General features: G+C 64.3%; 1 protein-coding gene across 1 annotated transcript; it reads left to right on the forward strand.

The window, feature by feature from the left end:
• Nucleotides 1-1,312: 1,312 nt before the first annotated feature.
• FADS3 (fatty acid desaturase 3) lies at nucleotides 1,313-17,385 on the forward strand. The gene is made up of 12 exons (XM_080688011.1): nucleotides 1,313-1,737; nucleotides 11,636-11,746; nucleotides 12,199-12,396; nucleotides 13,140-13,241; nucleotides 13,353-13,475; nucleotides 13,738-13,798; nucleotides 14,379-14,455; nucleotides 14,801-14,898; nucleotides 15,242-15,338; nucleotides 15,481-15,560; nucleotides 15,712-15,837; nucleotides 17,081-17,385. The coding sequence occupies exons 1-12, from the start codon at nucleotides 1,513-1,515 to the stop codon at nucleotides 17,130-17,132; spliced, it is 1,350 nt and encodes a 449-aa protein (XP_080544137.1). The 5' UTR covers nucleotides 1,313-1,512; the 3' UTR covers nucleotides 17,133-17,385.
• The last annotated feature ends 872 nt before the right edge of the window (nucleotides 17,386-18,257 follow it).

Genomic DNA, 18,257 nt, shown 5'->3' on the forward strand with positions numbered 1-18,257 from the left:
CTTCCTCTTCTTTCCTCTCTCTCTAAAATCAATACATAAGAAAAAAATTGTTTTAAATCTACGTATAACTGTTGAGTCCCCCAAAACTGTAGTCATCCACAGATACACTAGGAGGGATTGGCTCCAGGACCCCCACAGATACCAAGATCCGTGGATGCTCAGGTCCCTTATGTGAAATGGTGTAGAACGAAGCATACAGTCCGTCGGCCCTCCGCGTCCAGGGATTCCCACCGCGGCATGGAAAATACTGTTTTCCATCTGCAGTGGATGAGTCCGTGGGTGAGAAACCCAGAAGTATGGGGGCCCACAGTATGTTTACCAAAAAAAAAATCCACCCACGAAGTTCCAACCCCTGTTGTTCAAGGGTCCACTGGACTTGGGGTTCTCGAAGTGAATTCCTGAACCCGACCATCAGCTTTGCCTGGGGACTTGCCAAATCCACGACAGGAGCATCTCCATGAGCCCCTGGTAACCTGACCCGCAGACAAGTTTGACACCACTGCCCCAGGCATGCGCTTGCCAGACTCCATCTGCCCTGGGTGTGAACGCTTATGGTAGGGGCAGAGATCTTTATTCAAAGACCTAGGAAGTCGTTTGGAGAAAACCTACACTCTCAAAAGAGCTTGAGTTTATTTAAGTAAAAAATGGGATTGGGGGGGGGAGGTCGTAACAAGCAAGCCACCCAGCCGAGCCCCCAGTGAATGGCAGCGCCCCACTACTGACTCCGGTGCCCCTCCATTCTTTTCGCCCCAGTGGCCACCCCTCACTCAACCCTACAGCCACAGCAGCGGGAAGACCACTGCCCCCCCCCCCACCCGACACCCCGCGGGACAGGGCCAGTCCCTCAGCTCCACGGCGGCCTCTTCGCGCAGACGTTGGGGGTCTGTTGTTTGATTGCTGTTTGCGGTCACCCCGAAGTAGCGTCCCCACCTCTGCGCGCTGAGTGCCGTGTCCCAGGACGCGAGGCAGGAAGCCCATTACGGACAGACCGGACAGACCTCTGTTCCAGCCGGCAGGGCGCAGACGCGGGCCCCCGAGGGCGCGGAGGACCCGGCACGGGTGTTCGTCCCCGTCCCCTCCCCCTCCCGCCCCGCCCTGCCCTGCCGAGCCGGGAGCCCGCGAGCGGACAGAGCCCAGGACAGGCGGGCCGTGGTGGCCGCGGGCCCGGAGGCGGGGCGGGCCCGCTGGGACTCGGCCTCCCGGTGGGAGCGCCCGCAGCCAATGGGGCCCCTGGGGGCCGGAGCGCGGCGCCGGGATTGGCGCGCGGGGCGGGCGGCGGCTCGGGCCGGGCCGGGGCGGGGCGGGCGGCAGCGGGCGGCGCGGTTATAAGGCAGGAAAGTTCCGCTCGGAGCGGAGAGTCGGCGCGCGCTGCTACGGGGCTTGCATTGCCGGGCGCGGCCGCGGAGGAACCGGTGGCGAGAGCAGGAGCCCGGGAGAGGCCCCCTCGCTCGCCTGGGCGTCTCGCGGGGACTTCGGGAGGACCCCAGTGTCCCAGGACTTTGGCGCGCAGCCATGGGCAGCGTCGGGGAGCCTGGCGGGGGGCCGGGGGCGCGCGACGGGCCCGCGCAGCGTGGGGTGTCGCTGCCCACCTTTCGCTGGGAACAGATCCGCCCGCACAACCTGCCGGGCGACAAGTGGCTGGTCATCGAGCGCCGCGTCTACGACATCAGCCGCTGGGCACAGCGGCACCCGGGGGGCAGCCGCCTCATCGGCCACCACGGCGCGGAGGACGCCACGGTAAGGAAGCTCGCGGGCGCGGGATGGAGCCCGGCGCGCTGGAGGCCGGATCCTGGGCATGGTGCCCCGCTTCGCCTGCGGGGGTCTTAGCGCCCTCCCCTAGCTGACCTTTGACCTCCTGACCCGGGACCCTGACTTGGGATGGGCTGGCGCGGGCCTCTGGTGGAGGAAAGGGAGCCACGTCCCTGCTTGGAGGACCGCACCTCGGGCCATGGGCCGGGGCTGGGCTGGAGGGGGGCTGGGCTGGAGGAAGGGGCTCTCAGAGGTGGGTGTGTCATGACCGGAAGAGCCCCCCCCCTCTGAGATTCCTCCTCTCAGTTCTGGGTCCCCCCAACCAGGTCCCTCCTGCCGGGTGCCAAGGGTAGGGCCAAGACCCGGGGGCTGGGCGAGGATGTACCATCGGAGGCTGGGGGCTGGGCAGCAAAGGCTGGGCTGGGCCCAAAGGTATGTGGCTTGCCCAAGAGCTGCGGTGAATGTCAGAGGGTCAGTGACTCACCTCTCCGGGGCTGGCAGCTGCCGTGGGAGAACTCTGCCAGCCAGCCAGGCTGGGTGGGCCTCCTTGGGAAGCACAGTCACCTCTGGAACAGGCTGGCTCCTGGGGACCCCCACTTCCCCTTCCCAGCCCATGTCTAGACGTGCCTGGGCCGTGGAGGGGTGTGGCCTGGTCCAGGGGGACCATCTGGCTGGAGCCCAGTGGCAGAGCAGCCAACTAGGACTCGTCTCTCCGGTTCCCGAAGTCCCCCGTAGGGGCATGGGAGCCGGGCCGTGCTGTTCTGCCCTTGGCCGTCGGAAGTACTAGATTCCAGGGGATGAATTCCCAAATGTCAAAACGTTAGGCGGCAAAAGAGCGTGTGTCCCGTCGCAGGAGGGCCAGGCCCCCTGTTGCCAGGCCCCCCGCTCTCTGCCCCCCCGCCTCCCGCCGCGGGTTGCCTAATCTTCCTGGGACTCTAGAGCAGCAATTTCCAGCCCTTTGTCATCACCCAGCACACGAGCTATGACAATTCTGCGACACACCGAAAGTTATAGTGTTTCCCCTCTGACCACACACACACACACACACACACACACACACGCGCGCGCGCGCGTGTAATTTCGATTCATTCACACCGGACAACTATTGTGTTACCTATTGTCATTTTTTTTTTTTTAATTTGACCATCGAAGGCAAAGAGGTCAGTGCCCCTGACTAAAGGAGTCAAGTATTGCATGTTTTATTATTATTATTTAATCCTCACCCAAGGATATTTTTCCGTTGATTTTTAGAGAGAGTGTAAGAGAGAGGGAGAAGACAGAGAGAAACATGGAGGTGAGAGAAACACATTGATTGGTTGCCTCCTGCACGTGCCCCAACCAGGGCCCGGGCCGGGGAGGAGCCTGCAACCATGACGGGAATCGAACCCGGGACCTTCCGTCTGCAGGCCGACGACGCTCTATCCACTGAGCCACACCGGCTGGGGCAGATATTGCATGGTTTAAAAATTCTCCAGCGCGCCGGTGTACCTACCGTGGCACGCCGTTTGAAAAAGCCTTCCTCACTTCCACCCCAGGAGGCTGAGGCCGAGGGTCCCAAGCCTCCAGAAATGGACAGAAAGCCTTGTCCCCTTGGGCCGAGAGGCCGGGTGGTGGCCACGGAGGTGAAGCTGACCACGGCCAATAAGTGTGTGACCATGTGCAGACGGGCATGTGTGAGAACGCTGCACGTGTGTGCACTTCTGTCAAGGTGTGGGGGTACCAGGTGCCACAGCCCGCCCCTCAGCCTGGCTGGGCTCCGGCGCCCCTCCCGGATCCTGCGGGTGCTTGTTCTGGCCTTTTCCAGCCTCTGGTCCGTAGGGCAGGATGGGAGCCGGTGAGAAGTCGGCGGAGAGCTTTCAGTGACTGCGTTTTCCTCCTTGATGCCCATGCCTGTGCTGGGGACCCTCCCATGTGGTGTGGGGACCCCATCACACAGTTAGCCCTTGACCCTGAGACCTCCATCTGATGGTTTTCTTACTGATTCATCACCAATGAAGTCTCTTTTTTGTTTAAAAAATATATATATATATATGTTCCCTGGGGCTGGGTCCCGGTTCAGCCATTGGAGGCCCCGAGTGACCTTGAACCAGGCATGTCATTCCTCTGAGCCTCAGTTTCCTTATCTGTAAAATGGGGAGAGTGGGGCCAGACAGCCAGCAGCTGAGGGCAGGACTGGGCTTTTGCAACCCCGTGGCCAGTGGGCTGCCACGTCATTGTCCTGGTCAGTATATGTTTCTGCCTGACGAGTGTGGGTGTGCCCTGCAGGCTGCGTAGGGCATGGGGACAGCCAGGGCAGAGCCACCCCTTGCTGGGTGACCATGTCCGGTTCTGCCACGTCTGTCACAGGAAAGAGTTACATCAAGCCACCTCTTAGCTTCCTCAAGGCCCCAAACACTGGGCGGAAGTTGCCAGGAACACCTGGTCTGATCAGGCCAAAAGGGTTATGTGGTGGCTGAGGTCGGGAAACCCCATCTTTGCCCATCATGGGCCCACCACCAGACAGACCAGGGATTGGACCAGCCCAGTGCCTGCCCTGCGTGGTCAAGCCCAGACCCCAGGCTTCCGATCCCAGGTCCTGGAGACCAGGTGGGGGTGGGGCAGCTGTCTTGCCAGGGCCGTCCATCAGCTGTTCTCATGTCCAGGCAACAGGAGCCTTCCTGCCAGGAAATTCCCAGAGTTCCCGGGCCATTAAGTCAGCCTGTGGCCACCCTGGGATACAAAGCGGTTCCCCGGGGAGAAGGCTCCGGGCTGTGGGCCAGGTTTGTCTAAGAGTCATCGGCAGCCTGACGGGAGCGGAACCAGCTGGGAGAGGCAAGTCCTGGCTGTTGCAAAAGAGGCTGTGTCCTACCCCAGAGCTCCCGGGACTCCATGGCCAGGGTATGGTATGCCTGGGCCAGGCGCCCAGCACCCACCTGGTCTCCAGGACCTGGGATCAGATTTATAGACGCTCTCTCTTTTCATTCCCAGGTCCTATTGTGATTACTCCCACTTCACAGATGAGGAAGCAGGGGCTCAGCAAGGCAAAGTGCCTTGGAATTAAAAGTTAGGTCTGCGGCGTGGCTCAGTGGTTGAGCATCGACCTATGAACCAGGAGGTCACAGTTTGATTCCCAGTCAGGGCACATGCCTGGGTTGTGGGCCCGATCCCCAGTGTGGGGTGTGCAGGAGACAGCCGATCAATGATTCTCTTTCATCATTGATGTTTCTATCTCTCTCTCCCTCTCCCTTCCTCTCTGAAATTATATATACATATACATATATATATATATACACACACACACACACACTGAGTGACCAGATTATTATGATCTCTGGACGCATAATAATCTGGCCACTCAGTATATATATATATTAGAGGCCCAGTGCATGAATTCGTGCCTAGGTGGGGTCCGGCCAGCCTGGCAAGGGGGAGGGGACATGGGCCTGCCTGCTGGTTGAACTCCTGGTCGAGGGGACAATTTGCATATTAGCCTTTTATTATTTGGGATATACACTGAGTGGCCAGATTATTATGTGGCCAGATTATTATGCGTTCAGAGATTATAATAATCTGGCCACTCAGTGTATGTGTGTGTGTGTGTATATATATATATATATATATATATATATATATATATATATATATATATTTTTTTTTTTTTTTATTGATTTTTTAACAGAGAGGAAGGAAGAGTGATAGATAGTCAGAAACATCGATGAGAGAGAAACATCGATCAGCTGCCTCCTGCACACCTCCCACTGGGGATGTGCCCGCAACCAAGTTACATGCCCTTGACCGGAATCGAACCTGGGACCCTTCAGTCCGCAGGCTGACGCTCTATCCACTGAGCCAAACCGGTTTTGGCTTTTTTTTGATTTTTTAAGAAGTCAGGTCTGGGATTTGAACGCACAGCCCATGCTCTTTGGACTTAGCTGTTTATTCCGTCCGTTCGTTTGTTCGTTCGCTCGCTCGTTTTCGTATTGAATTGCTGTGCCCATCAGCAGAGCAGTGAGCGTACCCTGCGTGTCGGTCCTCACCTGAGGAGATGGCTGTGGAAACCTCTGCAGGAGGGAGCCCCTTGGCGGGAGGACCGGCTGGGGCACGGCTCCGAGGGGACCTGCTCTGCGTTCACGGACCAGCAAGGCAGTCGGCGGGGCTGGCGTGGAGCAGGGGGGAGGGGCAGGCGGGTAGGTCCAAGGGTAGCGGGCGCTGCTCCTGCCGGGCTTCTTTCTGCGTCCTTGGAAGAGGGGCCTTGCAGGGCACAGCAGGGAAGCCGGGGGATCTGAAATGACCCCGAATGGGGAGGGGAAGGCAGAGCCTCCCCGGAAAAGGGCAGGTGTGGCCGGGGCAGAGGCAGGAGGTGCTGGGGCAGGCGTGCCAGGGGAGCCGTGGGGAAGTAGCTCAGTGTGGCTTTCAGACAGCAGCCTGCTGGGGCAGGTACTCGTGTCAGCCCATTGTGCAGATGGGGAGACTGAGGCTGACGGTGGGTGATGGAAAAGGACCTCCTTGGGGCCCTTGAACAGCAGGGCCTTCCTCCTTGGGCCTGGAGGGTGGGCTGTCTAGTGGGAGCTGGGGAGAGGCAGGGCCCATCCTGAGGCCCCGGTGAGGGTGGGTGCAGAGGGGACCGGCCGTGACCGCGGAGGACCTGGCTCCGGAGCTCGCACTCTGCTTCCACCCACCTCGCTGGCTGCTGTGAGCACCTGCTGCCTGGTGACATGTGACCGCTCTGGGCTCCGCGGGCGTTTTCTGCATTCCCACCCCCCAGCCCCTTCCCAGGAGCGCAGCGTGCAGAGTGGGGTGCTGGCCGAGTGGGAAGCCCTCCCCGTGTCTTCCCGAGGGCCCCACGCTGCCATGGGCTTCTCATGGAACAGCCGAGGAGGGCCAGAGCCAGGTGGCGGAGAGGACCAACAGCCAGAGTGCCTGCCGCTGGGGGTCACCGCTGGGCCAGTGACACCTGCGAGGCCGAGGGTGCTGGGTGGCCGAGCCCCTGAGAGGTGGGCCGGCCGGTCACAGGGCCACCAGCAGAGCTGGGAGGCTGGGCGGCCTCTGGGGCTCTGTCCTTGAGCCGGGCTCTGCCGTATGGGCGGGAGTTGGCTGTGCCATGTCCCGAGCTGTGTGCCCTGCGGCCTCTGGTGCCTCGGTTTTCACATCTGCAAAATGGGGATGCTGATAGCGCTTGCCTGTGGCTGCCTGTGAGGAGTGCCAGGGAGAGGCCCGGAAGGGGCGTCTGAGCGCTGGGCACGTGTTCCTGTGCCATCTTCGCCCGGGAGAGGGAGGGAGGGAGGGAGGGAGGGAGGGAAGGCAGGTCTCCCCTCACCCCCATCTCCACAGCCACTGCCTCCTCAGAAAGGCTTAAGGCACAGGCCAGATCACCCCACCTGCCCTGCTCCACCCCCTTTCTTTCTTTTATTTTTTATTTTTTGTTACTCCCCACCTGAGAATATTTTTCCATTGATTTTTAGAGAGAGTGGAAGGGAGAGGTAGAGACAGTGAGAAACATCGATGTGAGAGAGACACATGGATTGGTTGCTCCCCGCACGTGCCCCACCAGGGCTGGGGATCGAGCCTGTAACCGAGGTTCGTGCCCTTGACCGGAATTGACCCCGGGACCCTTTCGTTGGTGGGCTAATGCTCTATCCATGGAGCCAAACCGGCCAGGGCTCCACCCTCTGTCTGATCTGGAATATTCCAGAATCTTTGGAGAGTGGCCAGAAATGGTCCCTTGCCCCCACTGTATCTCTGGGGTGGAGGGGTGCCCCCCTCAAGCTGGCCGGGACCTGACCATGCAGGACACACAGCATGTCCTGGCGTCCACCCCTGCGACCCAGCCTTCTAGGGCTCCGCATCGGACTGGACTCAGGTCAGGGCAGCGGCTCAGGTCAGAGCTCGGCTGGGAAGCTCGCGGGCGCCAGGCCCCTTCTGAGCGCTCCACCTGCGCTGGCTGGGTCCTCCCGGGCATTTGTGGCTCCTGATGAGAAGCAGAGCGGAGGGGGTGATGTCTGTGACTCCGTGCCCCGCTCACAAGTGGCGGCTCACATTCCATGCCCGGCAGGCCGGCTCCGTGCGCCCTCCCAGTCCCGCCCCTTCGCCAGCCGCGCTGGGAGCCACTCCCGGGGCCCAGGGGCCGAGGCGGGGCTGGGGGAGCTGTGCCTGGGAGGGCGTGGGCATCGCAGAGGACCTGGGTTCGCCCCCAGCTCTGCCCTGCACGCTGCCCTCAGCACTCCAAGCACCCGGCCTCCGTTCCCTCACCCGCCTCGGGGTGGTGCAGGGTCGGCTCTTGTCCACGTCCCACACCTACTCCCAGCCCCTGCCCCTGCCCGGCCCCTGCCCCTACCCGGCCCCTGCCCCTACCCGGCCCTGCCCCTACCCAGCCCCTGCCCCTACCAGGCCCCTGCCCCTGCCCCTACCCGGCCCCTGCCCCTACCCGGCCCTGCCCCTACCCGGCCCCTGCCCCTACCCGGCCCCTGCCCCTACCCGGCCCCTGCCCCTACCAGGCCCCTGCCCCTGCCCGGCCCTGCCCCTACCCAGCCCCTGCCCTACCCAGCCCTGCCCCTACCCGGCCCTGCCCCTACCCGGCCCCTGCCCCTACCCGGCCCTGCCCCTACCCGGCCCCTGCCTCTACCAGGCCCTGCCCCTGCCCAGCCCCTACCCGGCCCCTGCCTCTACCCGGCCCCTGCCCCTACCCGGCCCCTGCCCCTACCCGGCCCCTGCCCCTACCAGGCCCTGCCCCTACCAGGCCCTGCCCCTGCCCGGCCCCTGCCCCTACCCGGCCCCTGCCCCTACCAAGCCCCTGCTCCTACCCGGCCCCTGCCCCTACCCGGCCCCTGCCCCTACCCGGCCCCTGCCCCTACCAGGCCCCTGCCCCTACCCACCCCTGCCCCTACCCGGCCCCTGCCCTGCCCCTATCAGGCCCCTGCCCCTACCAGCCCCTGCCCCTGCCCAGCCCCTGCCCCTACCCACCCCTGCCCCTACCCGGCCCCTGCCCCTACCAGGCCCTGCCCCTGCCCGGCCCCTGCCCCTGCCCGGCCCCTACCAGGCCCCTGCCCCTACCCGGCCCCAGCCCCTACCCGGCCCCTGCCCCTACCCGGCCCCTGCCCCTACCAGGCCCTGCCCCTGCCCGGCCCTGCCCCTGCCCCTGCCCGGCCCCTGCCCCTACCCGGCCCCTGCTCCTACCCGGCCCCTGCCCCTACCCGGCCCCTGCCCCTACCAGGCCCTGCCCCTGCCCGGCCCCTGCCCCTACCCGGCCCCTGCCCCTACCCGGCCCGGCCCCTGCCCCTACCCGGCCCGGCCCCTACCCGGCCCTGCCCCTGCCCCTGCCCGGCCCCTGCCCCTACCCGGCCCCTGCCCCTACCCGGCCCGGCCCCTGCCCCTACCTGGCCCGGCCCCTGCCCCTACCCGGCCCCTGCCCCTGCCCGGCCCCTGCCCCTACCCGGCCCCTGCCCCTGCCCCTACCTGGCCCCTGCCCCTACCCGGCCCCTGCCCCTGCCCGGCCCCGGCCCCAGGACAGCGCTGTGGCAGAGCCGGTCCTGCCACCGGAGCGTATGAGGGGCACAGTGTTAACCTCAGCTTTGTCCCAGGACCCAGTAGAGACCTGGAGTGCCACCTTCGACTCGTCAGGTGGGAGAGGGTCCTGGGGTTGGCACACACGTGCCTGGAAGGACACTTCTGAGTGCCCCAGAGTGGACGACGGGTGCCCCGCTGCTTCCTGAAACTCGGTCAGTGCGGCCGGGAAACGCCAGCACCCCGCTGTCCCCTCCGCCCGGTCCCAGGGCAGCGGGTCCCTGGCTGGGGGGATGGTGCGGGATCAGTCAACGCTCACTTGGCCCTAAAGGGAGGGAGTTCCGACACGGTTACAGCAGAGGTGAGCCTCGCAGACAGGACGCTGAGTGACAGGTCCGTCACAAAGGGACAGACAGTGTATCATTTCTCCTCTGTGAGGTCCCTGGGCCATCACATTCACGGGGGCCGAACGCAGAACTGCGGGGCCGCGGGCTGGGGAGGGGGTTCGCGTTCGATGGGGCAGCGTTGAGTTCGGGAAATGAGAAAGTCCTGGAGGCGGTGGCGGTGATGGTTGCCCAGCAAAGTGAGTACACTTCACGCCCGGACGGCATCTTGGGAAATGGCTAACACGTGCGTTTTATGTAGCTCTGCTGCGACGAAAAAGCTGAAGCCCTGGCCCCGTGGCTCCGGTGGTTGAGCGTGGTCCCGTGCACCCGAGGGTGCGGGCTCGATCCTCCGTCGGGGTGCATGCGGGAGGCAGCTGATCAGTGTTTCTCTCTCTCTCTCCCTCTCCCCTCCTCTCTCTAAAATCAGTAAGAACATACGTATTTTTGTAATTAAAGGAAAACAACCTTAGCAGTCCGGAGCCAGAATGGCCCTGGAGTCTTGCCTCTGGATTTGCCTAGTTCCGTGGTCGGCAAACTGCGGCTCGTGAGCCACATGCGGCTCTTATACCACGGCCTGGGCTAGTCTGTTTTGAAGAAGTGGCGTTAGAAGAAGTTTAAGTTTAAAAAATTCGGCTCTCCAAAGAAATGTCAATTGTCGTACTGTTGCTATTTGGCTCTGCGGACGAATGAGTTTGCCGACCACTGGCCTAGTTCCAGGCAGAATGGACTCGCTCGAGGTCACAATGAGGGTCCGCTGAGCCCCTCCCTCCCAGCCGTGTGCCCTCCATCAGGGTTCTTCCAGGAGAGGGTCTGCACCCCACAGTTTACACAGCCCCCTCTTCCCTTCCCGCCGGCCTAGGTTATTCCAGAAGCTTCACCTTCCCAGCTCCCTCCTGCACCACCCCGCCCCCCCAACCCCCCCACCCCCCCGCCTCCCAGGCTGCCAGTAAGGGAGCAGGCCTCCTGCAGGTGTGGGCCCTGAGGAGCTGTGGGGGGGAGCGGGTTCCCCAAGCTGCTTCCCTCCCCAGGACTGCAGGACGCCTGGCAGTAAGGACAGGGCCCGGCTGCCCTTCTGTTGAACACTCACCAGCAGCTGGAGGCTCATTAGTGAGAGGACAGGCGGCCGCCCCTGTCCAGTCCCCTTCTGCAGAGGTGCCTACCGGGGCCCATGGGACAGCACCCCTGGGTCCCTGCCTCCTCAGCTCGGCTGCTGGGGGGCTGTGGCCGGCTCCTCCCGCCTCTGAAAGCCCCTTGCACCAAGGCCAGATCAGGAAGGCTGAGTGGGCCCCGGGGTGACGGTCAAGGTCACCGCACTCAGCAGTGCCCAGGCCCCTCCCTGGCCAGTGTCTGGCCCATCATCTGCCTCCTCGCCTCCCCCTCTGATCCCCGCGCCTGCACTGCTCCCACCCACCCTGCTATTTTCAGAGAAGGTCAGACTTATTCCATTTTACTTTTTGAAAGACATGTTTTCTGCTCCTGCTTTTAAAGTCCAACGGGTTTGCCTGCTGAGTGTCCTCCCTGCAAACCCCTGAGAACTCGGCCTGCGCGGCCCTCCACGGAGCGCCCCCTCCCCCCGCGGCCAAATGTGACGCCTGTGACCCAGACCTTATTTTCGATGCCGCAGAGAAGCATGTGATTTCCAGAAAGCTTTCCAGAGATTTTTTTTTTAAGTTGTAAATATCATAAAAGGAGTCACGCGTCTTTCAAGGAGACCTCCTTGCAAATCCAGAGATTTGTGCACCCGGCAGGTGTGGAGAAGGCCCGCGTGCGGCCGAAGCGGGTGGGCCTGGCTGGCAGGGCCCCAGGGCCGGAGAGGACCAGGCAGCTCCCGGGCGAGGCTGACCCCTGTGCGGCTAGTCCTGTGGCCACGGAACAGCCAGCTGAATCTGCCCGTCTGTCTTGTCGGCTCTGCCTTCCCGCCAGCCGTCCTCCAGCTCGCCTGTGGCCTCCCGGCGCGGCTCTGCGGTCGGTCTGTCTGTCTGTCTGTCTGTCTGCCCGCCTGACTGTCTGCTCTCCCTCAGGATGCCTTCCGTGCCTTCCACCAGGACCTCAGCTTTGTGCGCAAGTTCCTGCAGCCCCTGCTGATCGGGGAGCTGGCCCCTGGGGAGCCCAGCCAGGACGGAGCCCAGAACGTGAGCAGGGCCTGGTGGAGGCTGAGCCATCGGGGGAGGGGGGGCATGGGGGGGCATGGGGGGCGCGGCCATAGCAGCTCCACTGGCAGTACCCCAATGGGACCCAGGGCCCCTCCTTGGCAGGCAGTTGAGGGTGAGCTGCAGGGACGCCGCCAGGAGCCCTTGCCTGCTCTGGGCCTGGCATCCCCGTCTACAAGGAGCATTTGGATGAGCTGAGCTTGAAGGGCTCGGTCAACTCTGGCTGTTTCTGCTTCTCACAGACCCCCCACTTTTTGCAGGGGAGCCTTTGCCTCCAGGTAGCAATCCAGGTCACACCCCAAGCCAGGTGCTCTTGTCTCTCTGACCCCTTTGGCCACACCCCTTGGGCCTGGCATGGGAGGAGTGGCTGTGGGGCATTTCTGGGGAGAACTGGGACGTGGCTTCCTCCCCTGATGGGCCACTCACCGTGGCAGGCCCAGCTGGTGGAGGACTTCCGAGCCCTGCGCCAGGCCGCCGAGGACATGAAGCTGTTTGAGGCCCAGCCCGCCTTCTTCGCCCTCCTGCTGGGCCACATCCTGGCCATGGAGGTGCTCGCCTGGCTCATCGTCTACCTCCTGGGCCCCGGCTGGCTGCCCAGCACTCTCACTGCCCTCATCCTGACCGTCTCCCAGGTGACCCGCTGTCTTGCGGCCCCTAACCCTGCCCAACAGACACACGTGGACATTCCGGACTCATTTGCTGAATGAGTGAGTGAATGAATGAATGAACGGACGAGTGAATGAACGCACGACCGAGCAGGGACTCCATAAGGTGTGTATCTGAGGGCCAAGCTGCATTTTCTTTAACTAATAAATTAATTATTTTAAGCCTCACCTGAGGACCTTTTCCCCTGGATTTCTGGAGTGGAAAGGAGGGAGGGAGGGAAGGAGGGAAGGGGGGGGGAGAGAGAAAAGTGTCTACCTGAGAGGGACACATCGATTGGTTGCCTCCCGCACACTCCCCACGGGGGCTGGGGAACCTGCCACCGAGGCATGAGGTACGTGACCTTGACCGGGGAATCAAACCGGCGACCTTTGGGCCGACACTCTCACCACGGAGCCACCGGCCGGGCCTCAAGCTGCGTTTGAAAGGAGCTGAGGCAGCTCCTTCTGTAACCCTGAGCGAGCACAGGGCAGGGAGCCAGAGGGCGCTACCCCAGCTGCATGACGTGCAGGCCCCTAGGCCGCCCGGAACTCAGTGTCCTGTAAGAAGAGGAAGCTGGCAGCCCGGGTCCTAAAAGGGACTGGTAGCTGTGGGTGTGCCCCATGAGCTGGGGGGCTCACTGGGACTCCAGGGCTGGGCCCCCAGGCAGCCAGCACCCTCCCCGCTGGCCGGAGGCAGGGGCCAGGTCCCCTGAGCCTGCCCTTCTCCCCAGGCCCAGAGCTGGTATCTGCAGCATGACCTGGGCCACACGTCTGTTTTCCGGAAGCCCCGCTGGGACCACGTGGCCCAGCAGTTTGTGATGGGACAGCTGAAGGTGAGGGCGGGGCATGTGGCGGGCAAGCAGGGGCTGAGCCGGGGTGCCAAGCGTGCGGGCACGAGTGGTGGGCGTGGCCTGGCCCCCCCCTGAGCCCCCTCTCCCCTGCAGGGCTTCTCCGCCCATTGGTGGAACTTCCGCCACTTCCAGCACCACGCCAAGCCCAACGTCTCCCACAAAGACCCCGACGTGACCTTGGCGCCCATCTTCCTCTTGGGGGAGTCGTCTGTTGAGGTTCGTGGGGAGGACGTGGACACACACTGGCTGGGCCTTGCTGCCGAGGGGGACTGGCCCCTGACCAAGCCCCCACTCTAGTTCCAGGCTGAGCCCCTACCCCAGGGGTGCCCCCTCCCCACCGCCCAGCCTGCTGTGACGATGGGCGCAGTTGCTAGAATCTAGAGTTGTCGTTGCCCGGTGGCCCCAGCCGGCCCCCTGCCCCTGCCTGGGAGGAGGGGCCCCGGAGAGCTGCCCCCCCAGCCGCCGCCTGTCTCCACAGTACGGCAGGAAGAAGCGCCGATACCTGCCCTACAACCACCAGCACCTGTACTTCTTCCTCAGTGAGTCCCTTTGTCCCCCCACGGGCGGGGCACGGCGGGGGGAGTGGGGGTCACGCCTGAGCCTGCACTGTCCGCTTGTGCCTGCTGGGCAGCTGCCGGCAACCCCTCGGGGAAGGGGCACTGGTTAACCATCCTCATCAGGGCGCCTCCCAGCCCCTGCTCTGCCACCCCTGCGCGCAGCCTATGCTGACTGCCCCATTGCCAACCCTTTGCCCCTGCTGGCCCCTCCTGGGTGTCCACTGCGGGCGGTCGTCACAGCCCTGCCCAGAGCTTTCGGAATTCCTACCAGCCCTCACGCCAGGGCGGTCCAGAGCCCTAGAGGATTAGAGCGATTATTGGGGTGCCCAGGGTGAGGATTCACGGGGGTGGCCACGGAAGGCTGGCCCTGACCTGCAGGAGGGACACGGAGGCGGTGAGGTGAGGGTCAGCCTGAGGAGGCTCGGCCGCGGAGGGGAGAACGGGGACCAGGCCCTGCGGGTGATGGATGGGGCCATCCCTGGCTGGGAGCCCCCGGGCGTCCCGGCGTCACGGCCCCACGAGGCCCGTGGGGGCCGCCCCGTCTGAACCTCTGTCCTTGCAGTCGGCCCGCCGCTGCTCACGCTGGTGAACTTCGAGGTGGAGAACCTGGCCTACATGCTGGTGTGCCTGCAGTGGCAGGTGAGTGGCGGGAGGGGCCGGGGCCAGCCCTGTCCACGGACGCGAACAGGTGTGCGTGCGCCTGCAGCCGGCGTGGCGTGGGGCTGGTGGCGGATGTCCTCCCTGGGGGCGGGGATCTGCCGGGGTGACTCCACCCAGCATTGGTCTCGCAGGCAGGGGTTCCCCACCTCAGCCCCTGCCTGGCACCCTCACTTCCGTGCTCAGTGGGCAGGGCAAGGGCCCCTCCCTCGCCCTGGCTGCGAGGGGCAGTGTCCTGCCCAGGGCTCCGAGGCACATCGAGCAGGAAGGGGGGTGACCTCGGCCCCCCGCCGGCGGCTTCGCCACCTCTGTCCTCCGCTCTCTCAGGACCTGCTCTGGGCCGCCAGCTTCTACTACCGCTTCTTCTGGTCCTACATCCCCTTCTACAGCGTGCCCGGGGCGCTGCTCCTCTTCGTGGCTGTCAGGTACTCGGCTCACACACCGGCGGCAGGGCCTGCCCACGGCCCTCCGCCCGCAGAGCCTCCCCTTGCCCATCTGCAGGATGGGACAGCGGCACGGCCTCCCTGGGTGTGCAAGACTCAAGTGACACGAGAGTGGCGGGCTCCCCGGGACCGTGGGTCTGGGGGAAGCGGCCCCGTGGATGTTCACCTCTGGGCTCAGCCCGCACGGAGCCGGCTCCTCGCAGCTGCTTCACACCCCGGCGGGGGAGGGTGTCCCGCAGCCCCATGGCACAGATGAGGACGCTGAGGCCGGGCCTGCGGTGCATGGCGAGCCGGACATGGGGCAGCGCCTGAGCCTTCCCCACAGGGTCCTGGAGAGCCACTGGTTCGTGTGGGTCACGCAGATGAACCACATCCCCAAGGAGATCGGCCACGAGAAGCACCGGGACTGGGCCAGCTCACAGGTGGGCAGTGGGGGCGCCGGGAGGGGTGCCTCCTGGGGTGGCGGCGGGGTCACAGCCGAGAGGGAAGGGGGCCCTGAGGGGGCTGCCAGGTTCAGGGCTTGGTGCCCTCCTCCCTCACCTGAGCCCCCACCTGCTCCGGCAGCTGGCGGCCACCTGCAACGTGGAGTCCTCACTCTTCATCGACTGGTTCAGCGGGCACCTCAACTTCCAGATCGAGCACCAGTGAGTGCACCAGGGCCCCGCGGGGTGGGCACGAGGCTTCCCACGGCAGGTCTGGCTCCCTGGGGCCTGGGAGGGTGGTGAGCAGGGCCGGGGGGATGGTGGTCCCTCTGGCACCCCTCCTCCGGTGCCAGCACATGCCCTCCCCCCGCAGCCTCTTCCCCACGATGCCCAGGCACAACTACCACAGGATCGCGCCGCTGGTCAGGGCGCTGTGCGCCAAGCACGGCCTCACGTACGAGGTGAAGCCCTTCCTCACCGCCCTAGTGGACATCGTCAGGTAGGGGCTCCCGGTGGCTCCCCGGGGCCCTGGCCACCTGGTCGCACAGCCCCGCTCTGCGCCCCCAGCCCCTCTAGGAGCTGAGCTGGGGGGCCTTGCCCATCCGCCTTCCTGTCCCCAGCCTGCGGCTCCCTTCCCGGCCTTCACGCGCGGGCCCCCTGCCCTGGGCCCAGGCCCCGTCCGACGTGCTACCGGGGCTCCAGACCCCTGCCTTCTAGGCCTGGCATCCCCGCAGGGGACACAGAAGGCAAGCGCCTAAAATAAGGAAATGACAGAAAACACGAAAGGGGGTGGTGCTTTGGCAAAATAAAAAGGAAACTGCGAGACCTATGGGTGGAGGGAGGCCGGAGCGGGCGGGAGCGCCGGGCGGGGGCGACAGGGGCAGGTGGCGGGTGGGTGGCGGGCATTGAGGTGCCAGGGGAGCAGACAGGCGGAGGGGAGAGGGCTGGTCACGGAGACGTGGGGAAGAACATTCTGGGCAGGGAAAGCAGTGCAAACGCCCGAGGCAGGTGCTGGTGTGTGGGAGCCGCTGAGCGGGGACGGGCCGGGGGGGGGGAGTCCGGGGGGGGGGGGGGGACACGCAGGAATTGGATTCTGGGAAGATGCTCTGGCGGCGAGAATGCGCGGAAGGGGCGAGAGCAGAAGCAGACGGCGTGGGGCGGGCTCCTGCAGCTGCCCCGGCGAGGAACAGTGGGGGCCGGGTGGCGGGAACTGGGCAGCGGGGAGCGGGGGCCGGACTCCCCAGCCAGAGCCCTCCCACCTGCGCCTTGACCGCGCTGTCCCTGTGCTCGGCTGCCCTCCCTTCACCCGATGTTGGGACTCCTGCTCCTCCTTACGGCCCTTCCCGGCCTCATCCTCGGGGCCCCGGCCACGCAGCCTGGCCCCGTTAGGACGCCCGGCACAGATATTTCTGGCTCCTCTGCCTGACCTTGGGCCACTGGGCATCAGGGCCCAGCCGGAGGCAACAGGCCGAGCAGGGGATGGAGGGACAGGCCCCTCCGGGCTCCTGCCTGGACTTGGCCTTGGCTCTACCCCTCCCCCTGGGGTCTAGATCCCACTCCAGTTCCTGAGAGGGTGGCCTCACTTCTCAGCCCACCCCTTCATCCCCACCCAGCGGCCTGCCCAGGGGGGAGGGGAAGGGGAGGGAGGGGGACCCCTCTGAGCATACTCATCCTCTTGGGGGGGGAGGGGCTGGTATCTTGCAGTTGGTCCCCCAACGCCCACCCCCACCCCTGCCTCCCAGGTCCCTGAAGAAGTCTGGCAACCTCTGGCTGCAAGCCTACCTCCAGCCGTGAAGGTGGCCCCCAGGGCGCTCACGGCCAGCAGGCAGGCTCCGCCCCGCCGCCTCCTGGCCCTGCCACCTTCCCTCCGCCCTCTTGCAACCCTAAGGCCACAGCTCTGGGCCCCACAGGACAGGGGCGAGGGGGATGGGACATGAAGCCACAAGGTGAGCACGACACGTTTTCCTGGAGCCAACGTTTAGGCAACCTGTTATTTTTATATAAAGACACACCCAGATCTATGATGGAATAAAGTATTGAACTTGCATGAATTTTGGAGCTGGATTCCGCCAAGATCCCCAAGAGGAGTTGAGGGCCATCGGGGTGTTGGGGGCGGGGGGACGGGGGGATGGTGCTTTCGGAGTTTCTCTCTGCTCGGTCGGTCCTGCTTGGGTTTACATGGCCTAAGGGCCTGGTTCCTTCCTGTGCTTCACCCCCTCACCAGCAACCTTGGGGGGTCCCATGGCTCACCTCACTTTACTCCTGGGCACAGTGGGGCAGGGGCTGGTCCAGCGGACAAGGGCCTAGGGCCGAGGGCCACTGTGCAGGTGGCCCACGCAGGATGGAGAAGCCAGTACATCCTGGACCTGCACGGCCCTCTCCAGGAGCCTCTGATGAGGGGCCTCAGAGAGCATGCGCGGGGGGTCACCTGCCCATCTCAGTACCACACCTGTCATCGCACCGGAGGGGCGCAGCCTGACGGGTGATGCCGGCTCTCCCAGGCCTGCCTGGAGCGGGTGCTTTGCTGCAGCTGCTGCGGCGATGGCTGGGCCCTGAGACGGCCGTTTCCATCCCTGGAGTCTGAGAGCAGCATGTGGGCTCACCCGCTGTCCGGATCCTTAGACAGCCGCTGCCCTTCACTGAGCCTCAGGCTCCTCATCTGAGAAATGGGTGCGGGCGGCCGTGGGCCTGTGGCTTCCGACAGCTCTGTGGAGGGCTTAGAGTTGCCCCTTGGGGCTTCCTGAAGGTGGGAGGAAGGGAGAGCCGGGCCGCTGGCCCCCTTCAAGCCCAGTCCCCACGCACTGCAGCAGCTGCAAGCTGAGGTGAAGGTTCCATTTGTGTGTTTTGTGTGTTTTTATTTTAAATATATTTTTATGGATTTCAGAGAGGATGGGAGAGGGAGAGAGAGATAGAAACATT

The sequence above is a fragment of the Plecotus auritus genome (genome assembly GCF_963455305.1).
Source record: "Plecotus auritus genome assembly, chromosome: 9".
Classification (NCBI taxonomy): domain Eukaryota; kingdom Metazoa; phylum Chordata; class Mammalia; order Chiroptera; family Vespertilionidae; genus Plecotus; species Plecotus auritus.

What these genes read in the sequence shown, in the direction of transcription:
- FADS3 (XM_080688011.1), top strand. Translation starts at nt 1,513, where the DNA reads ATGGGCAGCGTCGGGGAGCCTGGCGGGGGGCCGGGGGCGCGCGACGGG. An exon ending in CTCCTCTTCGTGGCTGTCAG is followed by an intron (nt 14,899 to 15,241) that starts GTACTCGGCTCA and finishes CCTTCCCCACAG; the next exon opens with GGTCCTGGAGAGCCACTGGT. An exon ending in GGGACTGGGCCAGCTCACAG is followed by an intron (nt 15,339 to 15,480) that starts GTGGGCAGTGGG and finishes CTGCTCCGGCAG; the next exon opens with CTGGCGGCCACCTGCAACGT.